This window comes from Dermatophagoides farinae, unplaced genomic scaffold (assembly GCF_024713945.1).
Source record: "Dermatophagoides farinae isolate YC_2012a unplaced genomic scaffold, ASM2471394v1 contig3, whole genome shotgun sequence".
Lineage (NCBI taxonomy): Eukaryota > Metazoa > Arthropoda > Arachnida > Sarcoptiformes > Pyroglyphidae > Dermatophagoides > Dermatophagoides farinae.
In genome coordinates, this window is record NW_027461518.1 from 270961 (window position 1) to 292812 (window position 21852).

General features: G+C 35.4%; 1 protein-coding gene across 1 annotated transcript; it reads right to left on the minus strand.

The window, feature by feature from the left end:
- Positions 1-19043: 19043 nt before the first annotated feature.
- LOC142598014 (heat shock-related 70 kDa protein 2-like) lies at positions 19044-21097 on the minus strand. The gene has a single exon (XM_075734997.1). It carries the CDS (start codon positions 21092-21094, stop codon positions 19163-19165), a length of 1932 nt encoding a protein of 643 aa, XP_075591112.1. The 5' UTR covers positions 21095-21097; the 3' UTR covers positions 19044-19162.
- Positions 21098-21852: the final 755 nt, after the last annotated feature.

The window sequence follows — 21852 nt, forward strand, 5'->3', positions numbered from 1 at the left end:
AATTTTATCTTTTGAATCAATTAAATTCCACAAGGGTTCTTCGATGGGCAAAAATATTTTAGAACTTTCAGAATTCTGTGAAATAATGTGGACTTTTCCGTTTTTGCGCAAATTATAAAAGTGTAAGCAAGTATCGTATGTCACAATGATAAAGTAACTTCTATCCCTGGCAGATATTAATTCATTTTTAACTAAATAAGTAAACGTATTACAAACCGAGTGAAAGAAACCGCTCCGTACACTTATCGCACTTACATCGATTGCGAGCATGTAGATCGGATTCATTGGAGGACGCGACAAGTAATCTTGAGTTGCAGTATATTCGTAAGCTGAATAATATAATTCTGGCTTATATTCATAATCTAATCTTCGGCCTTGTCTGTTTAAAGGAGAGTAATAATCATTTGGCACATCATTGAGAGTTTTACAAATAGAACATTGCCATTTGACACCATCATGCAAAAAATCACAGTAACAGTTTATATAACTACGGCATTTTTTGCATCGAATTATTGGTGTGCTCGTACACGATTGAACGCAAGGCAGCTGAACATTTTCTGGTGAGCAATTGAAAAGCACTGCGAAAGGAATTCCTATCTTTGATTTTAACGTGTGAGAATTTGGAAACACAGATGCTGTTGGAGTAATGAAATACTGGGCTGTATCCACAATCGATGTGTTTTGACTTTGAACAGGCTGGGTAACATAAGAGTTGTATTTTTCGCCACCGGGTAAGTCTTGCGATAAGAGACCATTGTCGGATATCATGGTTTCGTTATATCCATGCGCCGTTCCCTGTGCAGCATAATTAGCGTATGAATATTGGTTTGAAAATTGACCCTGATATTGTTGAGCCTCAAGATTCGCACTGGCTTGATCAAAATAACCTCGGGCCTGCATCTTCTACATATGAAAATAAAAATATCAAACTAAATCCAAACACACTCAGAATTCAATTTAATAAGTGGAAAATGCGTGCTATTCCGATTTAGGATTTTTAGAAATAATTGTCGATTGTTTATAATGATAAGTTTTTTAGAAAAAAACAATATTTCATAAATCGGTCAATAGACGGCTCACACCTCCACTACTGTACTTGTTAATGCTGATTCGTTTTAACACATTATTTAGAAGTTTAACAGTTATAGATACTTTATTTTGTATGTAGCGAAAGAATGAAATGTTCCATCTGTGGAAACAGTAAACTGCTTCTCGATGAATCAGGTTACTATATGTGTCAGCTTTGTGGTACTATTTGCGAGTCTTGGCGAAAGATCGAGCGAGAAACAGTTGATGAAATTAACGATTTTGCTACTCAAGGCAAAAAAATGTACCATACTGTGATAAATGTTACCAAAACCAATGAAAAAAATAAAAAAATTGAAAAAATAACCAGTTCTCTTCCTGCACATTTATCTGGAAGAATTGACACACAAACTTTATTGATTATTTTTAAACTTCAAAAAGAACTCAAAAGTTTTTTTGAAAATAAGTTACTTGACTATTATGGTTGTCATGATCTTTCTTACAAATTGGAAGAAAGAACCAGAAGGATTTGGCAGTTATTTATTACGCAAGAATTATTGTCGAAAAACACAAATCTTTTTGAAAATTTAAGTGAAACGATCCAACAAGTTTCTTTATCAATAGATCCTAAAAAAAATTTTTATCAATACATTAAAGATCAAAAATTCAGAGACTTTGTAATTGGCAAAAAAGCTTCTATCTTTGATTTGGTAAAAGGACATATCGATCAGTTTTTAGACAAAGAGCTAACTATTGAAAGTGACAGTGAAACAATATTTGTAGTTGATCATGATGATGACCGACAGCCAAATGAACCAATAGAGTCGCTGTTAGACCCGAACGATGATTTAAACACAAATACTAGTTATAGATTGTCTAACAGTTTACTTAAGGAAGTAATAAAATCTAGACATCTCACTCTCAAAATGATTGTAAAACAAATATTTTTGCCTTTCATCGACAAGAATATTAAAAATAACCCTAATTCAAAAATAGTTGAAAATAGTACCTTGTTAGTAACTTTTTTGATCTTTACATTCAGTGAGTTTTGTTTACTACAAGCTGATTATTTATTTGAACAATACGGTATCCAGGTAGATTTTGGAGTTGATAATTCATTATTTAAAAATGCCTCTGAAGAAAAAAATTTAAAGTTATTTGAAAAGTTGACATTGGTTCTTGTTGGTGAAGAAGCTATTAAAGATTATTACTCAAGTTGCATTTTTAAACGTTCATGTCTTAGTTTCTCTTGCCTGCCCATCGCTGTTGTTCTTTTATCAGCTATCACCCTGAATGTACCTCTTTGCGCTGCTGACTTGCTTAGATTCAAAGTGAAAGGACGATTCCATAATATAGCCATGGATGAAGTAAACAAAAATGAACAGTTAGCAAATTTAAAATTGTATTTTTATTTACCTTTGGCGAAGTATATACTAAAATGTGTTTACCTTGTTAATAATGTTATAGCCCAGCTTCCTGCAAAGGCTAGCTATGAAATACTAGACGCAAAAAATTTTCGCGTTTATCTGAAATCGTTACTGTATCGAGGAATAATTAAAGCATTGTTGCCTGAAGAAGTTTACTGTGTGGCGGTTGTGCTTTTAAATTTATGCTTAGACGTGGAAAACTTTGTTCCAAGTTCTGTAATTAGAAAGTCTGTTTTTGAATCTTTTACGTTACTTTCGGGAATTATAGTTTGCACTTGTAGAATAGTCTTTTGCCAAATGCGACATGTTAGTAAATGTGAATGGGGTGATACAAAATCAAACTTTACTTTATGGCCAGACTTTTTAACAAATTTAGTATTAAAATTCGAAGATCCTTATATAGATCTAGATTTGCAATCAATTGCTAATGTCTTTTCGACTGAAAGCATTGATGCTCCTAAATTATTACACTCGAAGCAGGAAACGCAAGAAAATCTGAGTAAACAAATACTCAACAATAAAAATATGTTTATGAAGTTACCAGTAAAAACGGACTTAAGTGAACTTGCTCAATTCGAAATTGTTCGGCAGTCGGTTGACTGCTATATTAACGGTTTTCTTCTTGGCAAAGTATGCTTAGCTGAAGATCATAATTTATTTTTGGAGAACGATGAAGAACAGAATTTCAGGCATCTCTACCAACAAATACCGCTGGGGATTTCTGAAGTGTCATTGAATTCCAGCATTCTAACAAAAAAAATTCATCCGAGTTTACGACTAGTTATTCGCAGATTGTCTCTGTTTTTTAATGTTCCTGAACTTTCAATAATTCAGTGTTGCAGGATTATCGAAAAAAATTTTACAGTTTAAACTTGAAGAACACGATTATAAGTATTATAAAAGCTATAAAAGTATACCAACTTTCTATTATCGAGTTGATAAAGTCTTTTATTATTGAAACTAGTAGTTTGTTTATGATTACCAATTTTGCTTCAGGTCTTCGAAATTTTTCCATTTCTAGCTGGAGTTGCGAGCAACGGTCTATCAAGTCAATAGGAGGTCCTAGGTGGCAATAGTTAGATTCGAATTTCATTTGAGCAAGTTTTGCTAATTCGCGCCTTTTAAATGATTCTTCGTTTATATACACAAGTATTGACTGGTGCGTGGCTCGCAAAAAAATGAACAACAGATAAAAAATAAGAATACCGATTATTATAACGTACAGCCAATGTTTGACTTGGTGGCTTTTCTCAAGTAGTCCCGGAGTTTGAACAGGCGAAACGAGTCTTCTGATTTTTTCAGATCCATCGCTCATCTTTTCAATGTATTCTTCTAAAACAACTGGATATGAAGTAGTAGGCTGAGGAAATCCCAGCGGTTCAGTTATTGTGTAGTGCTTTCTAACCTTGGGAGATGCTTTAGATACTTTTGCCGGCTCAATTTCCTTTTTTTCCGGTTTTATTGTTTTCTCATCAAGTTTTTGCCAATCGACATACTTCAACCCAAAGCTTTGGTTGGAGTTCGAACATGGTACAATGTCATCGTTTTTCATAAAAAGTTCGTTGCTTTAGAAATAAGAACATTTGTCGGTACCGTGGAATCAAACGAAGTTCATGCAGGCTCAATAAATGTTTAATTTTTTCTAATTATATTATCTAAATATTATAAACTATTGCTTAATTCAGTTTTTTTAGTTTCGCAAAAAACAAATACCAAGTGTGTTAAATCCAATTTTCGAACTTTGTTTACTGGTTCGTTCATGATTTAAAAGTATTATGGTTTCGAAGACGTCAAGAGTTTCGGGTAACAGCAATTCGAAAACCCAAAACAAGTCTTCAGCTCAGGTTAAAACAACCAATGTGTGGAACTATATCAACGAAAGGTGGGTTTGTTCAAAGGACCCGGTCAGCAACGATGAAGAGCCAATAGCGACAATGTTTGAATTTCAATTGGTTGGTTTACTAGATTTTTTCGAGCAGCCTGACGCTGAACAGCGCCTAACGGATTTAGGAGTTAGCGAATCGACAAATAATTCTATCTTATGGAACTTCGAAAACACGAAAAAGCTAGTTTATTTTGTGAAACAATATGGCACAAATTGGCCGTTAATTAATGATCGAATGCTAAAATATTTTACGCAGCCAGACCTGAAGATTGGTTTAAGTCTGCGGACACAGCTGCAATGCGTTTGTGGTGCTTCAATGAATGTGATTCTAGATAACCAACTTGCTTCAACAGCTCCCGACTGGCGAAACTGCGAACTCAAAGATAGGTTTTTTTTTATTTTAAATAACGTTCCTACGAAGGAACAGAGGTATAACTATTCCGGGATAGCCGATAGTTACCATAAGCAAGTTATCTACGACAAGTACAGTTTAAACCTGAGCGAATGTGACAAAAACATTCGAGCTATAATTAGCAAACTCCAGAACACGACCAACCAATTCAATCTGAAACACAACCTTACCGAGTCTAAGTTCTTCTCCGACATCAAAGCCAACCAGATGCAATCGCAAAACTACCCAAAGCTGGCGAACATAAATTCCACGGACTTAGTTTCGTTCTCCGACATTTTTTCTAGCTTGTTCAAAAATAACAGTTGCGTGCTTGTCAGCTCTTTAGAAGCATCTTGTGCAGACACTATTCTGCAAAACCTAAAAACGAACTCTAAACATTCATGGCTTATCAGTGCCGGAAGAGACTACCACACCTCTATAATAAAAGTTTTAAACAACGCCAAGTTCAAAGCCGAAACGAAGGATTCCGTCTTGGAGTCTCCTCTGGGTGAAAAACTAAAAATTAATCAATATTTTATGGACGATAAATATACACCTTATATACACAGTTGCGACACATTCACTGCTTACGTTAATTCCATTTTCGAAGCATGCATTATAGTCAACTTGGAAAAACAGCTCAAACAAATAAACCAGTCCATTAGTCAGTGGCAAAATAAATTACTCGACCTCAAACGATCAGTCAGATCGGTAAAGCGGTCACTTAAATCAAATCACCTGTGAAGAATGTTGACTTTTTCGTAACGTGTATTTTTTTAAGTTTCCTACACAACTTAAATTACACAATATTATTTTATAATTACTTTTATATCTTGTATTAAATAAAATGAAAAGCATACAGGAGTACAATGATTTGAAAATTTACCACCCGGAAGATGCGTTCAGCGTCCCGGTTAACAATATCATTGTCAAAGATGGTATTATTTTCCACCCACTTCAAGTTCCAGTTTACGTTAAGAAATTTGTTCTAAAAGATTGATTAACGCAAACTTTCAAAATTATCTGAAGCAAAATTAATCAGCTGTATGATAATTGGTAGCGTCTTTGTACGAACTAAAATGGTAACTTACCAACAGAGTAAAATAATCGATCTGTTAGTACCAAATGTAAGACGTCTACTATTTATACGTGAAACTACAAATTTTATCTTGTTGTTTGCATAACCATTTTCATTTTAGCTGTAATATGGCTCAAGTACAATCTTTTCTCCAATCGTGTCAAATATTTTTGTTTTCACACGCGTACCTTTATATTTATTCTAATGCCTACGTAAATGTAGATATTAATGTTGGGGGATTTTCTCAATAATTAGTTGCTTAGCATAGTTTCTTCTGCTCAAGCTTAGTTTCTTAGCGTTCTGCATGACACACGCGCCGTTAATGTCAGACACATTGACGGAGTTGTTAAAAATTATTTCAATGTTGATCTCATCGGTAATTAGTTCTAAAATCTCGACATTTTTGTCGACTAAATACGTCTTATAGTTTGTGTTGCAGGAGCGGACGTGCGAACCGCAGCTAGTGATCAATTCTTTAACAGCAAAGTGAATAGGCTTTATCTGGGACGAAATCGCGTCGTTAGTCTCTGAGACATCCAATTGTGAAAGACATATGTGAGTGAGTTTATATATAGCATCAAGTTTTTCTGCTAATTGCGTTATGTTATCTATAGTACAGCGAGTAGTTGGACCGGCGCTAGTATTATCTCGAATCAGACTTAAAATCACGCTTGAGAACAAAGCGAAAAACTGAGCCAGAAAAAACCTAATGTCTCGGTCAACATAGCGGTCATAAATGCTAACTACATATGAGAAACCTAACTTACTATTTTTGAAAATACTGAGTAAACATAGGCTCTATCACGTTCGATAGATGCAAATTGTTGTTCACGAAACTTAGAATCGCGTTGGATATTACGGCATCGCCGTGGCTGTGCTGAATTTTCAATGAAAGCTCTAATAATTGGCGTAAAGCTACTCTGTTCATCAAGGTTGCGTTTTGCAAAAAAAATAAAAAGTCAGAAAAACATATTACCTGTGATAGGAACAGTAAATCCAGCTTCTTTATCAAGCCGTCACGAATATGAGCTTCAGAAGACAGTTTAACTATTAATTTAAAAGCTGACACAACCACATTCTGTGCGTTGTGTTCGAGCAAGTTGTGTATATGACAATGAACCAAAGAGTGAACTAAAAATTTAATTGACCAAATACTTACCGTCGTATTTTTTCGATAGAATAAGTTTCGTGTTGCGGTAAAAATAATTAAGTGTTGCCAGCAACACGTCTATCAAATCATGATTCAATAATCGAATAAAAAACCCTTCATTCGGAAGCTGAAAAATTATCTTTTTGAAGTACTCGACCATTTCAGTGCTGAGTTCATGATTAGGCGAAGGTGTATCATTTTCGGGAAGCAGATCTGCTACTGAAATCAAACAACTATTTTTCACTTCCATTCTACTGTTGTTCCATACTGGAAATACAAGATTGTTGTTAATATACTTTTTTAGGGTTGTGCTAATTTTTTTTTGTGCGGCGGACTTTTTTCCTATGTTTTTTGCAAAGCCTATGTTTACAATTCGTTCAGCTAAAAAGTCTAAATCATCCATGTGCAAAAACCGTTGTAATATATCAACTAATTTAATCTTATAAGAAGTTGAAACAGCCGTGTCAATCTCGTTGAAAATAATAATTCTAACGCTAGTGACAATCGCTTTAACTAAGTGCGACTTGGAATATTGAAGTTTTGCATCGTCTAAAAAGGCTGAACGTTCTAAGTTTGCCTTGCTCAAAACCACAGAAAATGAACTCAGTTCTTTTAGTACAAAGTACGTTCTTACGTCTTCTTTTAAAGTGAGGTATTTGTCTATTTTTTCGACTATTGAAAGTAATTTTTCCTCTAATTCGTATTTGGCTTCGAGCGCCTCCATGCTGTGTGCTGACTTTTAAGCATAAAACAAAGCTTTCATTCAAGCTATTAAATAAATTTATTTTTTTATGATAACTGGTCTATTATTATTCTAATAATACACTACTGTACTCAGCAATCACGTGACTATAATATGCAACAATAAAACTAATTTATGAACAAACTAAATGAGCGCTTGAAAAAGCTGTATTCAATAATCCTTTAGCTGGCTAGATTGTGGCTGGTTAATTTGCGCACTTGCCAGCAAGCATGTTATTGCACCATGAGTGAGTCGAATGTCGATATATTGCTGAAATTCGTTATTAAGTCTTCTGAACTGTACAGTTCAAATGTCGGTAAGTGTTGTAAAACGAATAAGTTTGTTAGAACTGAAAACAATTTTGTTTGACGAAAATTCCATGATTGTCAGCTCCATTTCGTCGAGTGAGCCTTGCAAATATGGTCTCATTGAAGTGATCACCAAGGAAATAGCCAATGAGATTTCATCAAGCAGCATTATACTTAACTTGTCGAAATTGACAACGTACAAGGAAAAAGAAATTTGTTTTATTGAACTATTTTTAGTGGCAAAAAACGGCGAAAACGTACATACTTTTGCGTTGCATCAAGGAGAAATTGAAATATTCATTATTGTGAAAAACAACGCGACGAACACTGAAGAAACTGTGTCGTTTTCCATAATAAATATTATGGACATAGAGCAAGAAGCCAATCTCGTGCTTTTATGCTTTTGGTTAAAAAACGTTTATGGCTACAAGCGAGAAAGCAATATATTGTTTAATATCGCTGACGTGCTGCAAACATGGGTGTTCAAAACGTGTAAGATTGCCTATTTTGAAAATAAAACGCTCGAAATAATGAAAATAGGGCAAGAGCAAGCTAGTTTAAACATGGAAGACACTGCTGAGTACGGTACCAGCAATTTGAACATGCTGGATTTCGTCGAAGCCAAGCTGGAAAACATTTTTTCAGCAAATTGTATGTCTCTTTCGTCACACAACATATCTAAAGTGAATGCGGTCGATAGACTTGGATTGAAAAAAAAATGCATTACCACCATTCCACTAAACATCATCAGTGAATACTTGTACTACCTAGACCAAAGAATGGAGTGTACAGAAAAAAATACGGAAGATTTGTGGCAGCTTGTAAACCATTTGCTCACAGAAAACAACACTGTGCAAATAATGTCTAACCAGTTGGTCGAACTTACAAGTAAAATTAATCAGTTCGAAAGGCTCATACAAGACGTTTTTCAGGGAAAGTTCAAAACTGAATCGCAGATCAAAGACCTTATTTCTATATTTAATCTTTCTGTATGTGGAAAATAAATTATTAATGAATTGTATATGCATTGTTACGTGCTCTTCAACAGCCATGCATGTTTACAGTTGCAATACAACGCACCCATGAAGACTAAATATCTAATTTCGCCTATTAAGTGTACTAAAAATTGCTGTGACTGTCACAACGTCGAACCGTATACTGGGGACTGTGAGTTCGTCATTATTGACTGTTCAAGTAATAACAAGATCCCAAAGCATAAAAAAACTTCTTGGCTAATTCCAAAAAAAAATCAATTTTCGTTTCACTGGATTAAACCAGTTCCAGAATGTGAAAAGAAACCAGATATAAAGTATTACTACGAAGCTATTCCTCTAGGTGTCATTCACGCTCAACCGAATAGTAAAATACGAACTGTAAAATTCTAGAAGCCAGCACCACAGGGCTGAGTTCGATTTCGGGAATGAAACACATAGCGTCCTCGTTAAAAAGTGGTAATTTGTCTTTATTCATACAGATTTCAATCATTGGGCCAGGAAGTGTGGTAAACTCTGCATCAGTGTCAGTCGATTGCCAATAAGGTTTGAATAAATCCGTAAGGTGGACATTTAAAAATGACTTATTGGCTTGCGCATGAACAGAAAGTGTGCTATGCGTATTGAACAGGATGGTTTGTTCCTCCTCAGAAGCAATTTTCAAAATAAAGTCTTTAAAGTTGTTTAACAGAACCCCGTTTTTTGACTTGTACAACGACCGTAAAACGCTTTCAAACACTCCGATCGTTCTAGGTACTCGAAACTCGGGTGACACTCGTACCCAGCTGTGATCGTTCTGGAATAACACTTCAATATAGTATTTTTTCGTTGCTATGGAGTCAAAAATATTCAGTAAACATTGATGTAATACATTTAACTTTTCTAAACCTTCTTCAGTTTTTAAATTACGTAAATTCACGTCTCTTTATATAAATTACGGTTTTTTAAACTTACGTATTGGACAAAACTATAAATAATTTACGCTTCTGACCTGTGAATTGCGTTTCTTCGCCGTTAACGCATTTTTCGTCTTGCATTTTCTACATTCAATATCCTAGACTAACTTTAACCGAAAAATTTCCACTTTTAATAAATCTTTCTTTGTTAAAGGCTATATAAGCTGAATCAGGTAGAGTTTATAATAATTTTAATTATTTGTTTTGTAATATATTTCCCGTAATTGGCGTCATTAACCAAAATCGCAAATGACGTGTTGTGTTGGGGTAATCTGATTGCAGCACTGCCGTTGAAATCCCAAAAACCAAGCCCAGTTAATGTTTTAGCGGCTTCTGCGGCGTATGTTACAGAAATCTCTCTGTCTGCTTGTTTATCCAAAACTTCATCGGATATTGAATCCTGAGAAATAATATCTGGCGAGGAAGTAACGCTGTTTGTATAGCTACATTGCGAGATGATTGCTTTGAGCCGTGAAGGGATTTTTTTAATTTTAACCGTCATATTGCTAGACGTTTTAAACGCGTTCTGGCTCATACGGCTTCCGTTCCTGCGTATATATAAAAAGTGATTTTCAGGTCTAGTTAACATCACACTGGCGGCCATGAGCTTGAAGTCAGTTCTAAATCTGAAAATTTGGTAACCTTGATAGTACGCCATGTGTAAACCCTCAAAATCTGTGGAGTAGTCCTGAAATAAATTTTTTTGCTTGTATAGAAGATTAAGTTCTTGATCAAACTCATTTGTGCTATAGTCGCTAAATTTATGCAAGATTGAGGCTATAGCATGCGCGTTGGCTCGCAAACAAAGCGGTGGAATAAATAGGCCGTTGATTAAATTTGAATTTAAAGCTAACGAGTCAAACAGTAAAGGTTTTAGCTTAATGATTTCAGAGTAGGTGTGTAGATTGTCTTTGTTTTTTTTAAGTTTTTCAATCACATTAGAATAATGAGATTTGTGTGCTTTTAACTTTGCTGCGATGTTTTTCTTAGAGAACTTGCTATAAAATTTTCCTTTGGTTAATTTCAATGTTTCGTTCACTTTTTTAAGCCATTCTGTGTAATCAGCATTCTCTGTTTCGTTGTCATTTGATTTAGCTGGATCGCTGTCAAATAGATTGCTGATGACACCCATCACGTTGAACGCTCGAGTGTTCATCACCAATCTTTTGTGGAACTTACAGTTTTGTTCAAGTGATGATTTTAATATTTTGTATTTTCGAGGACCGGACTTTTTATCACGAAGAAAGAGCATACTGTTGTATTTTATTTTATTTTTGTGACTGTGGCCGAAGCCAGGGTCCGATTTCGACTTTTTCAAAGCGGCCGCAGTAGTGGTAACGTCGACTCTTTGGACAGGCAAACTTTCAGATTTATGTATTTCAGCGAATTTGCGAATATAATGTACCAGTGGATTATCAGGTTTTTTAACTTTGTTGGTCACGACTGCCGTATTTTGTGTGTTTAAATTTGCGCAAGAAGGGATAGGGTAGTAAAAGTTTTTGGATATGAAACTTAAATTCAGTTGATTAAAAAATACGTTTTTTAAATAGTTCTGCAATGGCACGATTCCCACAATGTTCTCGAGCAGTGCGTTTAGCAAGAAAGCTTGGCTGAACAGGCAAACATTATTGTTAAAATTTTTTTGCTCCGGTTTTGTTCGTTCTATCTTTCTGAGCACGTCTGAATATGAACCCAAAAAGTTGAATGAACAATCTTCTGGCAACCATTTGTGTAGACCACAGTTACCTATCAGTAGATCATAAACAGTAAGATTTTCATGTTCTGGTAAGCACAAACCGTACCACCAATCCCTGAGCTTGTCTGTTTTTTTGACAATGTTGTTTGAAATTAACCACATAAGCAGAGACATTAACATAACATGCACTAGTGTGTAACAGCAAAATAAAGATTCATCGTCTACGGGGGTTTTTAAATATGAATCAGATTTTCCAGCTGCAACATTAACGAGACAAGAATCGTCTTTAAGTACAACAACTTGAACAGCTACACTGGGATTTCGGTTTACGTAGAAGAGTATGGCTCGCAATATTTTTTCTTGCAAAGTGTACTGCGGACTAACAACAAACCTGAACGACGAAGAAGAATTTCGGTATATTAAATTGTATTTTGAATACAAATTAGACAAGCCTTGTTGAGCCTTGTTAAATATTATTTCTAAAAAGGGAATGTTTATTTGGAGTTCGACCATGACTCCATATAGTATTGAAACCACCCGGAGAAAAAATATCAGTTCTTTAGGCCACGATTTGAACGGATTATAACTGTCATTACTTTTGTAATCCTTCCACATCTGTTTTTTTTGATCTTTAGTTATCAGTTTCAAATCAGCGTTGTTATTATTAGGCGTAGAAAGCAAAGCTTTAAACAGGTCTAGATAGGTTTCTGGATTTGCCGGCAAAGCCTGATCCATAACTTTGAATTCAAAGCCAAGATGTGCCATGGCATCAATCAAACCGAAAAGATCGACTGTAGCGCAACTGATGATGAATTTGCAATAACCGTATCGATAGCTGTCAGAAATGTTTTTGACCAGCCCCCAATCAAGCAAAACAGGCTTAGCTTCTTGTGTGAGCGGGTCGATGTTAATTAGAATATTGCCAGGATGTGGGTCGGCGTGGTAAAAACCGTTAATGAAAACCTGATGGCAAAATGCTTCTAGCAAGCTCACAAAAACAGCCTGGAGATCTATTCCATTGTTCTTTTGCTGAATGAGGTCGTTTATTTTGAAGCCTTCAATGTATTCTTGGACCATTACTTGTTTTGTAGTTAAGCTCATGTACACGCGTGGAATTATGATAGCCAATTCTGCTGTTATCATGTTATTGCGAGCTCGTTGTTGATTTTTCGCTTCTTTTAAAAAATCCAACTCTAAGTCAGCCTGCTTTTTCCACTCTGCAAGCAATGCTTGCAAATCAAAGCTATTGTCTATTTTTGCATAAACTCTTAGTATAGTTTCAAGTATCAGCATATCTTGGCTGATCAATTTCTCAATAGAAGCGTGCTGAACCTTGACAACGACAGGTTGACCGTTAATCAATTGACCTCGGTGAACCTGTCCTATTGATGCGACAGCGATCGAGTCAGACTCCAGTTCTCTGAAAATATGGTCGACTGGCTGGCCCAACTGCGCAGAGATTTTTTGCTGGATCTGCGCGAAAGACGTGGGAAGCATGTTGTCTTGCGTTTGGCTAAACGCTTTAATGTAAACTTCATTGAAAATGTCTGGTCTAGTGCTGAGAAACTGAATTATCTTGACCCACCAGCCTTTAAGTTCTTTGACTGAAGCTAAAATTGAATTAGCCAGTTTATCTTGCCGAATTTTCCAGTAGTCATCTTTATATTGACCAGGCAAAACGGCGTAGTTGAATTTGTCTTGGTAATAAATAAACAGTATATTTGAAAATCTACAGAGGAACTAAAACTATATTTAACTTTACAGATCCGCGTTTTGCAAAGAAAAACTGTCAACCTACTTTAAATAGTCGAAATATAGCGGCAACGCTGCTCATATTGTTTATATATGCAGTACATAGAGTTTAATCAATAATACGCAGAAGTTTTTGTGTTATCAGTGGTGCAGCAATAGAAATTCAAAAAACAAAAACCCAGGCTACGAAGTGATAAACGTGATTATGCGAGCAGTCCGCTGAAAATGTAGATTTTATGTTGGTATGCATAACACTCAGTGTTTTTTTTAATAATACTGCATTAATTAAAATATAATAATAGTTCAAAAATATTTGAAACAAAAAAGGTGCTGTACTTATATTAATGCTGAGCACATAGATAATCGAGAATTGTTATTCATTTCTACTAACGTGCTTTGTACATACATTGAATAGACTTTCTTGTTATCTTTATTAACAAAATTCATGAGGTAATTGCGTCCTCTAGTTCATGCAAGAAAATTTTATTGATGTAGAGAATAGCGTGCCTATAGGCGGATACGAAAACCAAATTTACAACGAAGGCTGGGGAGAAGGCAACGAAAACGAAAGTGGGGAAGATGAGTCTTGGTTGAAAATTGATCGTACACTTGCCATGGAGGTTAACATTCCGCTCGATCATGGAGGGGAGTTGATTTCGTTTTATGAAGTGCGAAATTGGAAATTGCCTTCCTTGAACGAATTGAACCGGCTGAAAACTCGTATAACTGATGAGTGGATCAAACCATTGAACCTCAAGCAACAAGACATCGTTCGCGCCAGCGGTCTGGGGGCCCCCTACGTATGTTATTTGTTGAAGGACCCTAACAGTCCAAACATGAACCGCAGACGTAAAATTGAAGCTTATAGTGTGCTGACAGAGCTATTCAGGAAATATGATGAAGGATTAATTACAAAAGAACATTTTACTCGCCTCAGAAATCAACGAGTTGCCAGTCGCTTTCAAGGACCTCGGGCGGAGCGATTCACAAAAGTGAACAACTCTAACCACATGGTCAGAATGAAGCGCCGCTATTCTTATAATAACGAAATAGACGGCGACGGCGAGGAAGAAGAGGATGGCTCGAGTATAGAAGATAATATGAGTATGAAAAGCAAACGAAAACAACGAATGATTAATTGTAAGTTATTTTGGCGCTTTGAGCGCGCTTCAATATTTTTCTAGCAAATGTTGACCAGAAATACAATGTAAATGAGCGCAAGATGCAGAATGTAATGTCAGGACCCGGCTTTATGGACGGGCCAATGCAACAAAATTACGTCAAACATTGGGTTCCCGTGACAAATACGCCTATTTATCCTGTGCATCCATATACAACTCAGGTTGCTGCTGGCAAAATTCCGAATTCCAGCGCCACTTCTTATATGCAAAACGGGCAGAACTCGTTTATAGCTCCTTATCCAAATTGCTTTCCTAAAGTCGTTCGTACTGTGTTCCCACTTTCTAGCGCCATCGACGGCCCTGTTTCTACCAAGTTTTACGAATATAAACAAGAAAAAAACGAACAGAAAGATGAAAATCAGAATCAAGACGTATACAGTTCGTGGGTCGATTCAAAAATTTCATCAGTTTGCAATAAATGTCTCGTCTCGGGAAAAGAAGGAAACAATGCTGTATTTAGAAACCCTCTAACTCACGCGTTTGTTTTTTTAATAAATAAAACCAGCTTGTTAATTCCGATACTGCTCGAAACCAAACCTGAATCGCTAGCAAATTTCGAAGTTCATTCTGACGAGCAATTATGGGATATCCAGTATTTAAGAAAACATGCTGAAGAACAAAACTGGCTTTCGGACAAGCATAACAGATCAGACTGTATTTGTGTTTTGTGGAACATCAACGACTTGCCCGTTTTTATAAATGGCGTTTTAGAAAAGTGGAAACAAGACTACAAGTTCACTGACGAAGAAATGTCCATTGTAACTTTGCAGTTTCTCTCGCAATTCGTTTATTTACGAGATATAGAAGTTGCGTTTCAAGCTTTACTGCCGCAGGTTGATCCTAGCGAAAACTTTACCCGTGTTTTAGAAATGAATTGTATCCTCAATGATGACAAGTTGAAAATTAATGACACTTTTTCTTGGGACATAAGAGCTTCCGACATGGAGTTAGTTACGTTGTTGTCGTATTTTATCTCCGACTTTCAGCTAAGCGTACCTTCGATAACATCGATGTTTATCGACTTGAAATTGCTAATAATTAAATACCGTAAAGAATGGGTGCAAAATATGCTTGAAAGAATGATCAATTCGGGACGAATCCAACCCGTCAATGTTCTTCCTGACTCATTATCCCTGAAGGTTTAGATTGTTACTTCAGACAATTGATATTATTACCGTTATTGATAAGTATATTATCCAAAATATCTATGCGTATTATAATTAATAACTTTATTGCCTGTATACTTGATTATCATAAGTAACTTATTTTTTTTTTTTCTTTCGTAAGATAAATTTATCATTGAAAGAGATTATTAATAAATGCTTTAAACGGGTTATTTAAACATGGGAGTGAATCGTAAAAATAAAGTCCATGTTGCGCCAACAGATGAAGAGCTTAGCCGCATACCGAGGTCATTGGTTGTTATCATTGGAAAACGGAGCAGCAATGTACTTAGACTTGTGAGTGACGTTCGAAAAATGCTTTTACCGTGGACAGCAAAAAATTTAAACACCACCACCGCAAACACTTTAAAAGATTTCATTGCAGTTTGTGGAGTCTTGAATATCACACATCTCTTCGTCGTCAAGCAATCACAGTCAAACGTTTTGTTTCGCATCTGTAATAAGAAAGAGCAAAAAGGTGTCACGTTTACCTTTTGCATTTATTCTTATTCATTAATAGAAGACATCAGGCGCTTATTCGAAAATTCTTTCGCTAAGTCGAACGAGTTTTCGTCTCCCCCACTCATCGTGTTGTCTGGGTTTGAAAATAAAGACGGCTTTGTTTCAGCCGAAGCTTTGGAACTGCTTCGCAAGTGTTTTTCAACACTGTTCCCAGTTATAGATTCTAAAAGTGCTATTAATATAAAAACAACAAAGCGTATCATGGCTGTTGTTTACACTGGTGAGGCTTCTGTTTCAATTCGTCAATATTCGGTAAGATTGTCACACAAGCTTAAGGATTTGTTAAACACTGATTCTGCTCCCCAAAAAACTAACAAAAAAGTCAAACTGAATGCCAAAGAGAAAATCGATAAAGTAGAAAACTCGAATTTAGACGCTGACGCTCTCAAAAATCTTTGCATAGAAGGTCTGTCTACGGTAGAAATAGGACCCCGCCTCGACATTACACTCGCTCAAGTTCAAAGTGGAGTGTTTAGCGGAACGAACCTTTGGGTTCATCCAAATTTTGACACCGATAAAATAAAAGTTGAAGCCGTCGATTTAGATGACGAAGCTATTAGTATAGAAAATGATAACGTTAATGACCTAATTGCGGAATCCGGATCAAGCTCATTGGAAGACTAAATTTTTTAATTTTGTTACCTGTAGTAGGTTTATTAATTTCGAACTTTTGTCAAGTTAAATTTGCGATTTTATTAAGTCTTATTTTTACTAAAATTTAATTTACAAGGTCACTGACTTACTAACGAGTACGATCATTGTCAAACTGAACAGAAATATTAAAGCGATTATTATATAAGTTAAAATTTTCGAATTTCTTAGCCTGTCTTGCTCGTTCAATCGTTGATGAATGATTGCATTTATCATTGCAACTTAGTCAAATGTATACTTGGTGACTCTAACTACGTTGAATAAATTAGTTAGGTGATTTTACTTATTACTTTTCAAATACTGTACTGTCAAAATACTTAGTATTAATGCTCTACACTTATCAGCACAGACCGTGAAATTCACTTCTGAAAGTGCATTCTATAATATTTTTTTGTAAATACTTACACAAATATTGATCTTTAAATTATTTAAATTAATCGCACTGCAAGGATCTTTTAGTTGTATTTTGGTTCTTTTAAGGCGTTTATTTGCTACCAAATGTGTTAGAAATAAATTGATCGTTTGGTACAAGTAGTGGTGTTCAGGAAAAAAAGTAATGAAGTTAGTTAGGATTGATTGGTCTTCAAGCTGATTTAACCGAATTAATTGAGCCTCGATTTCTTGAATTTTTTTCTTTTTGTCAAAATCAATTACGTTGCTTACGTTTGAAAAACATAAAATTAAATGTTTTTCTTGATTTTTTCGAATTTCAGAACAGAATATTTTATATAAATAAAACACGGATTGCGACGAACTAAGCGGAATTGACGCGTCCAAAACCCACACAATGATGTCATAGTAACTCACAACGTGGTCGAAATTTGTATCAGACGAATTAAAATTTTCTGACGCCAGAAATATATTCGGTGTTTCAGAGTAAAAATCGTTTGACATGTGATTCAGATCTGTTATATAAGTCTTAGATAATTTTTTTACTTCAATGGAATCTGTTATTTTAACTTCGTGATGAGTCAACATTTGCCACAACAACCGTTTTTCATTTTGATTTTCGCCACAAATTAGCACGCTTGGTCTTCTTTTTATAGGTTTGAATTTTTCAACTACAAGATTTTGATTATATACAGTTAGATGTTTTATCACTTACAAATATACACGTTAATAACAAATAAAAATGTGGTTAACAAGATAAACGACGTGCCATTATCAATTACAGTTCTCATTATAACATTGAAAGTTTATTTGGCTTAAAATCGTTTATTTTATTTGTTGATTAATCAATTGACAAATTTGGTATAAAATAAAAATAAAAATCTAAAATGACGGGTTTTAGTTTGTTTATCTCAAAAGTTCACAATCTAACATCTGACGAAATTCAGCAATACAAAAAAAGTTTTACGAAAGACGAGTTGTCTAACATCGAACAACTAAAACTAAACTTCCAAAACTCTTTGTACAGCTATTATTTTACCAAAGTTTGTTTGAGCAAAGTTATCAATTGTCCCATTGGACAAATAACAGTGAAACGAAAAAAATTGTATAAACCAGTTTTACAACAACATGGAGAAAAAAAATATGATTTCAACGTTAGTCACGATTTCAACTTATTTGTCTTAAGTTGTATGGAAGCAGATTTAAATTCTATTGGAATCGATCTGGCTTATACTAAACTCAAAAGCGACAAGAGATCGCCAACCGACTTCTTGGATAATATGAAAAGCACGATGACAGTCAAGGAATGGAACTTCATAAAACATGTAAATTCAATAGATCAGATGCTGTACAGATATTTTTTGTTATGGACTATAAAAGAAAGTTTTTTAAAATGTGTTGGCTGCGGTTTGAGCTTTGAGATTGGAAAACTTGAAATAAACATTCCAAACGAAACAATGCTTATGCATTGCACCGAAAAAATAGTATATACGACAGACTTTTTGAAAGTTTATCATCTTGAAAATTGGGAACAAATAAGAATTTTTTCGTTGTTTCAGGAAAGTTTCGAAATTGACAATTATAAGATTTCGCCCGGAATGCAAAATTATACTTTTTCAGTTTATCGAATTACTGACGAAAACACTGGAAACTATTGGGCTACGATATGCAAACGCGGTTTGCATCAAAATCATGATTGTTCAGTAATAAGTTTTATATAAAAAATTATAGTATAACCAAACAAAGATCATACAATCTGCTAATCGATATCATAAAAATAAAATTGTAAAAAAAATAATTAACAATTATTCAAAAAACACAATAACGGGAACAAACTAGTTAAACGAGTTGTTTAATCAACTTCTTCAACAGTTGGACCAGATGAGGCACCGCCCATGCCGCCTGGTGGCATGTTCATACCTTCACCCATACCGCCTTGTGGTCCAGCAGCATAGATCTTTTGCATGATTGGCATAGCAACAGCCTCAAGTTCCTTCTGTTTGGCTTCGTATTGGTGGGTTTCAGCGTCATTGTTAGTTTCTACCCATGAAAGAGTGTCAGTGACTTTCTGAACAAGAGTGTTAACCTCGTCTTCAGAAATCTTGCTCTTCATGTTCGGATCAGAGATTGAGCTTTTAAGAGAGAAGCAGTAGTTTTCAAGGCTGTTTCTAGCTTCAACCTTCTTGGCCTTAGTTTCATCTTCAGCCTTGAATTTTTCACTTTCCTGAATAAGTCTTTCAATTTCTTCCTTAGAAAGTCTACCTTTATCGTTGGTGATGACAATCTTGTTTTGTCTGGAAGTAGCTTTGTCGACGGCGTAAACGTTGAGGATACCATTGGCGTCGAGGTCGAAAGTTACTTCGATTTGAGGAGTTCCTCTTGGTGCAGGAGGAATTCCGGTTAATTCGAATTTACCGAGAAGATTGTTGTCAGCAGTCATGGCTCTTTCTCCTTCGAATACTCTGATGGCGACAGCAGTCTGGTTGTCAGAGTAAGTAGTGAAAGTTTGACTTCTCTTAGTGGGGATGGTAGTGTTTCTGTTGATAATCTTGGTGAAAACTCCTCCAGCAGTTTCGAGACCGAGGGACAATGGAGTAACATCAAGAAGAAGAATGTCTTGAACTTGGGCGTTGTTGGCGTCAGTGAGGATGGCTGCTTGAACAGCGGCACCGTATGCAACGGCTTCATCTGGGTTGATGGATTTGCATGGTTCCTTTCCGTTAAAGAAGTCAGTAATTAGCTGTTGAATTTTAGGAATACGAGTAGAACCTCCGACGAGTACAACTTCGTGGACTTGTCCCTTATCGCATCTTCCGTCTTGAAGAACTTTTTCTACGGGTTGGATGCATCTTTGGAATAAGTGAGCGTTGAGTTGTTCGAATCTAGCTCTAGTGATTGAAGCGCTGAAATCGATACCTTCGTACAAAGAATCAACATCGATTGAAGCTACAGAGGACGAGGAAAGAGTTCTCTTTGCACGTTCACAAGCAGTTCTCAATCGTCTCAAAGCTTTCTTAGATTGAGTAAGATCTTTGTGGTGCTTTTTAAAGAATTCGTTAGCGAAGTGGTTAACAAGTACGTTATCGAAATCTTCTCCTCCAAGGTGAGTGTCACCATTGGTGGCTCTGACTTCAAAAATACCGCCATCGATGGTCAATAAAGAAACATCAAAGGTACCACCACCAAGATCGAAGATGAGAACATTTCGTTCACCATCAGCTTTCTTGTCAAGTCCGTAAGCAATAGCTGCGGCGGTAGGTTCGTTGATGATTCTTAAAACGTTAAGTCCAGCAATGGCACCAGCGTCCTTGGTGGCTTGTCTTTGAGAGTCGTTGAAGTAAGCTGGAACAGTGATAACTGCAGAGTTTACTTCTTTTCCGATGAAAGCAGTGGCCTGTTCCTTCATTTTACCTAAAACCATAGCGCTGATTTCTTCAGGGCTGAATTTTTTAGTCTCACCCTTGTATTTTACTACGATTTTGGCCTGGTTATTTTCGTTTACAACTTTGAATGGCCAGTGCTTCATATCTTCTTGAATTGCTTGATCGTTAAATTGTCTTCCGATCAATCTCTTAGCGTCGAAGATTGTGTTTTCAGGGTTTTGAGCTGCCTGGTTCTTGGCTGCATCTCCAACAAGTCTTTCGTTGTCAGTGAATGCAACGTAAGATGGTGTGGTTCTGTTTCCCTGATCGTTAGGGATAATCTTAACTTCGTTATCGAAGTAAGCGACACATGAAAAAGTGGTACCTAAATCAATACCAACTGCAATGTTTTGAGCTGCCATTTTCTTATAATTAGTAAGTTAAAAAAAATATTCTTATTTTATTAATAAATAATGTTTTGTCGTTTGAAAAATTTTTTCTTCTAACAAATGTTTTTTCTACGCAAATTTAATTAAATTTTACTATATATATCATTTTATTATGTGAGAGTGGATGTTTGTACTTTGTAATGCTTGTAAATTAATAACTTATTTTGTTTAGCTCATTATAAACCAAGTAGAATGCCAGCTGAATGCGTTTTTGATTTAGAAAGCGTCAGAGAATTGAAAATTCCTCAATATATCACGACTGAACTTAAATCTAAATCAAACATTTCATTACTAGCACAAGAAGCTTTGATACTCATAATCGACAAGTTAGTACTAGATCACGATCTGAAGTTTATCGTCTCTGATATTCCATTTTTTTTCAACAAAAGCAATGAAAAATTTTTCGACTTCAATATCGTTGAAGGTCCTAGTAACTATTTACAACTGATATATTTTGCAACCACTAATGACGGTCTTAAAAGCAAAATTCTCTGTATGATTTATTATTTTTTAATTCAATCGCAGCACAAAAATGAGCAAACTTTGTCAAATCTAGAATTATTTTTCAAAAACAACCTTACAGAAAATTTTGTTACATTTATGTTATCTTATGATGAAGACTTTTGGGATTCTTCGATCAGTAACGTTTTTTTAGAAATAATTCAGTATATTATCAGCTCATCAATCCACTGTTTATATTTATTAAAAGTTTGGGAATTTATTACGTCTTT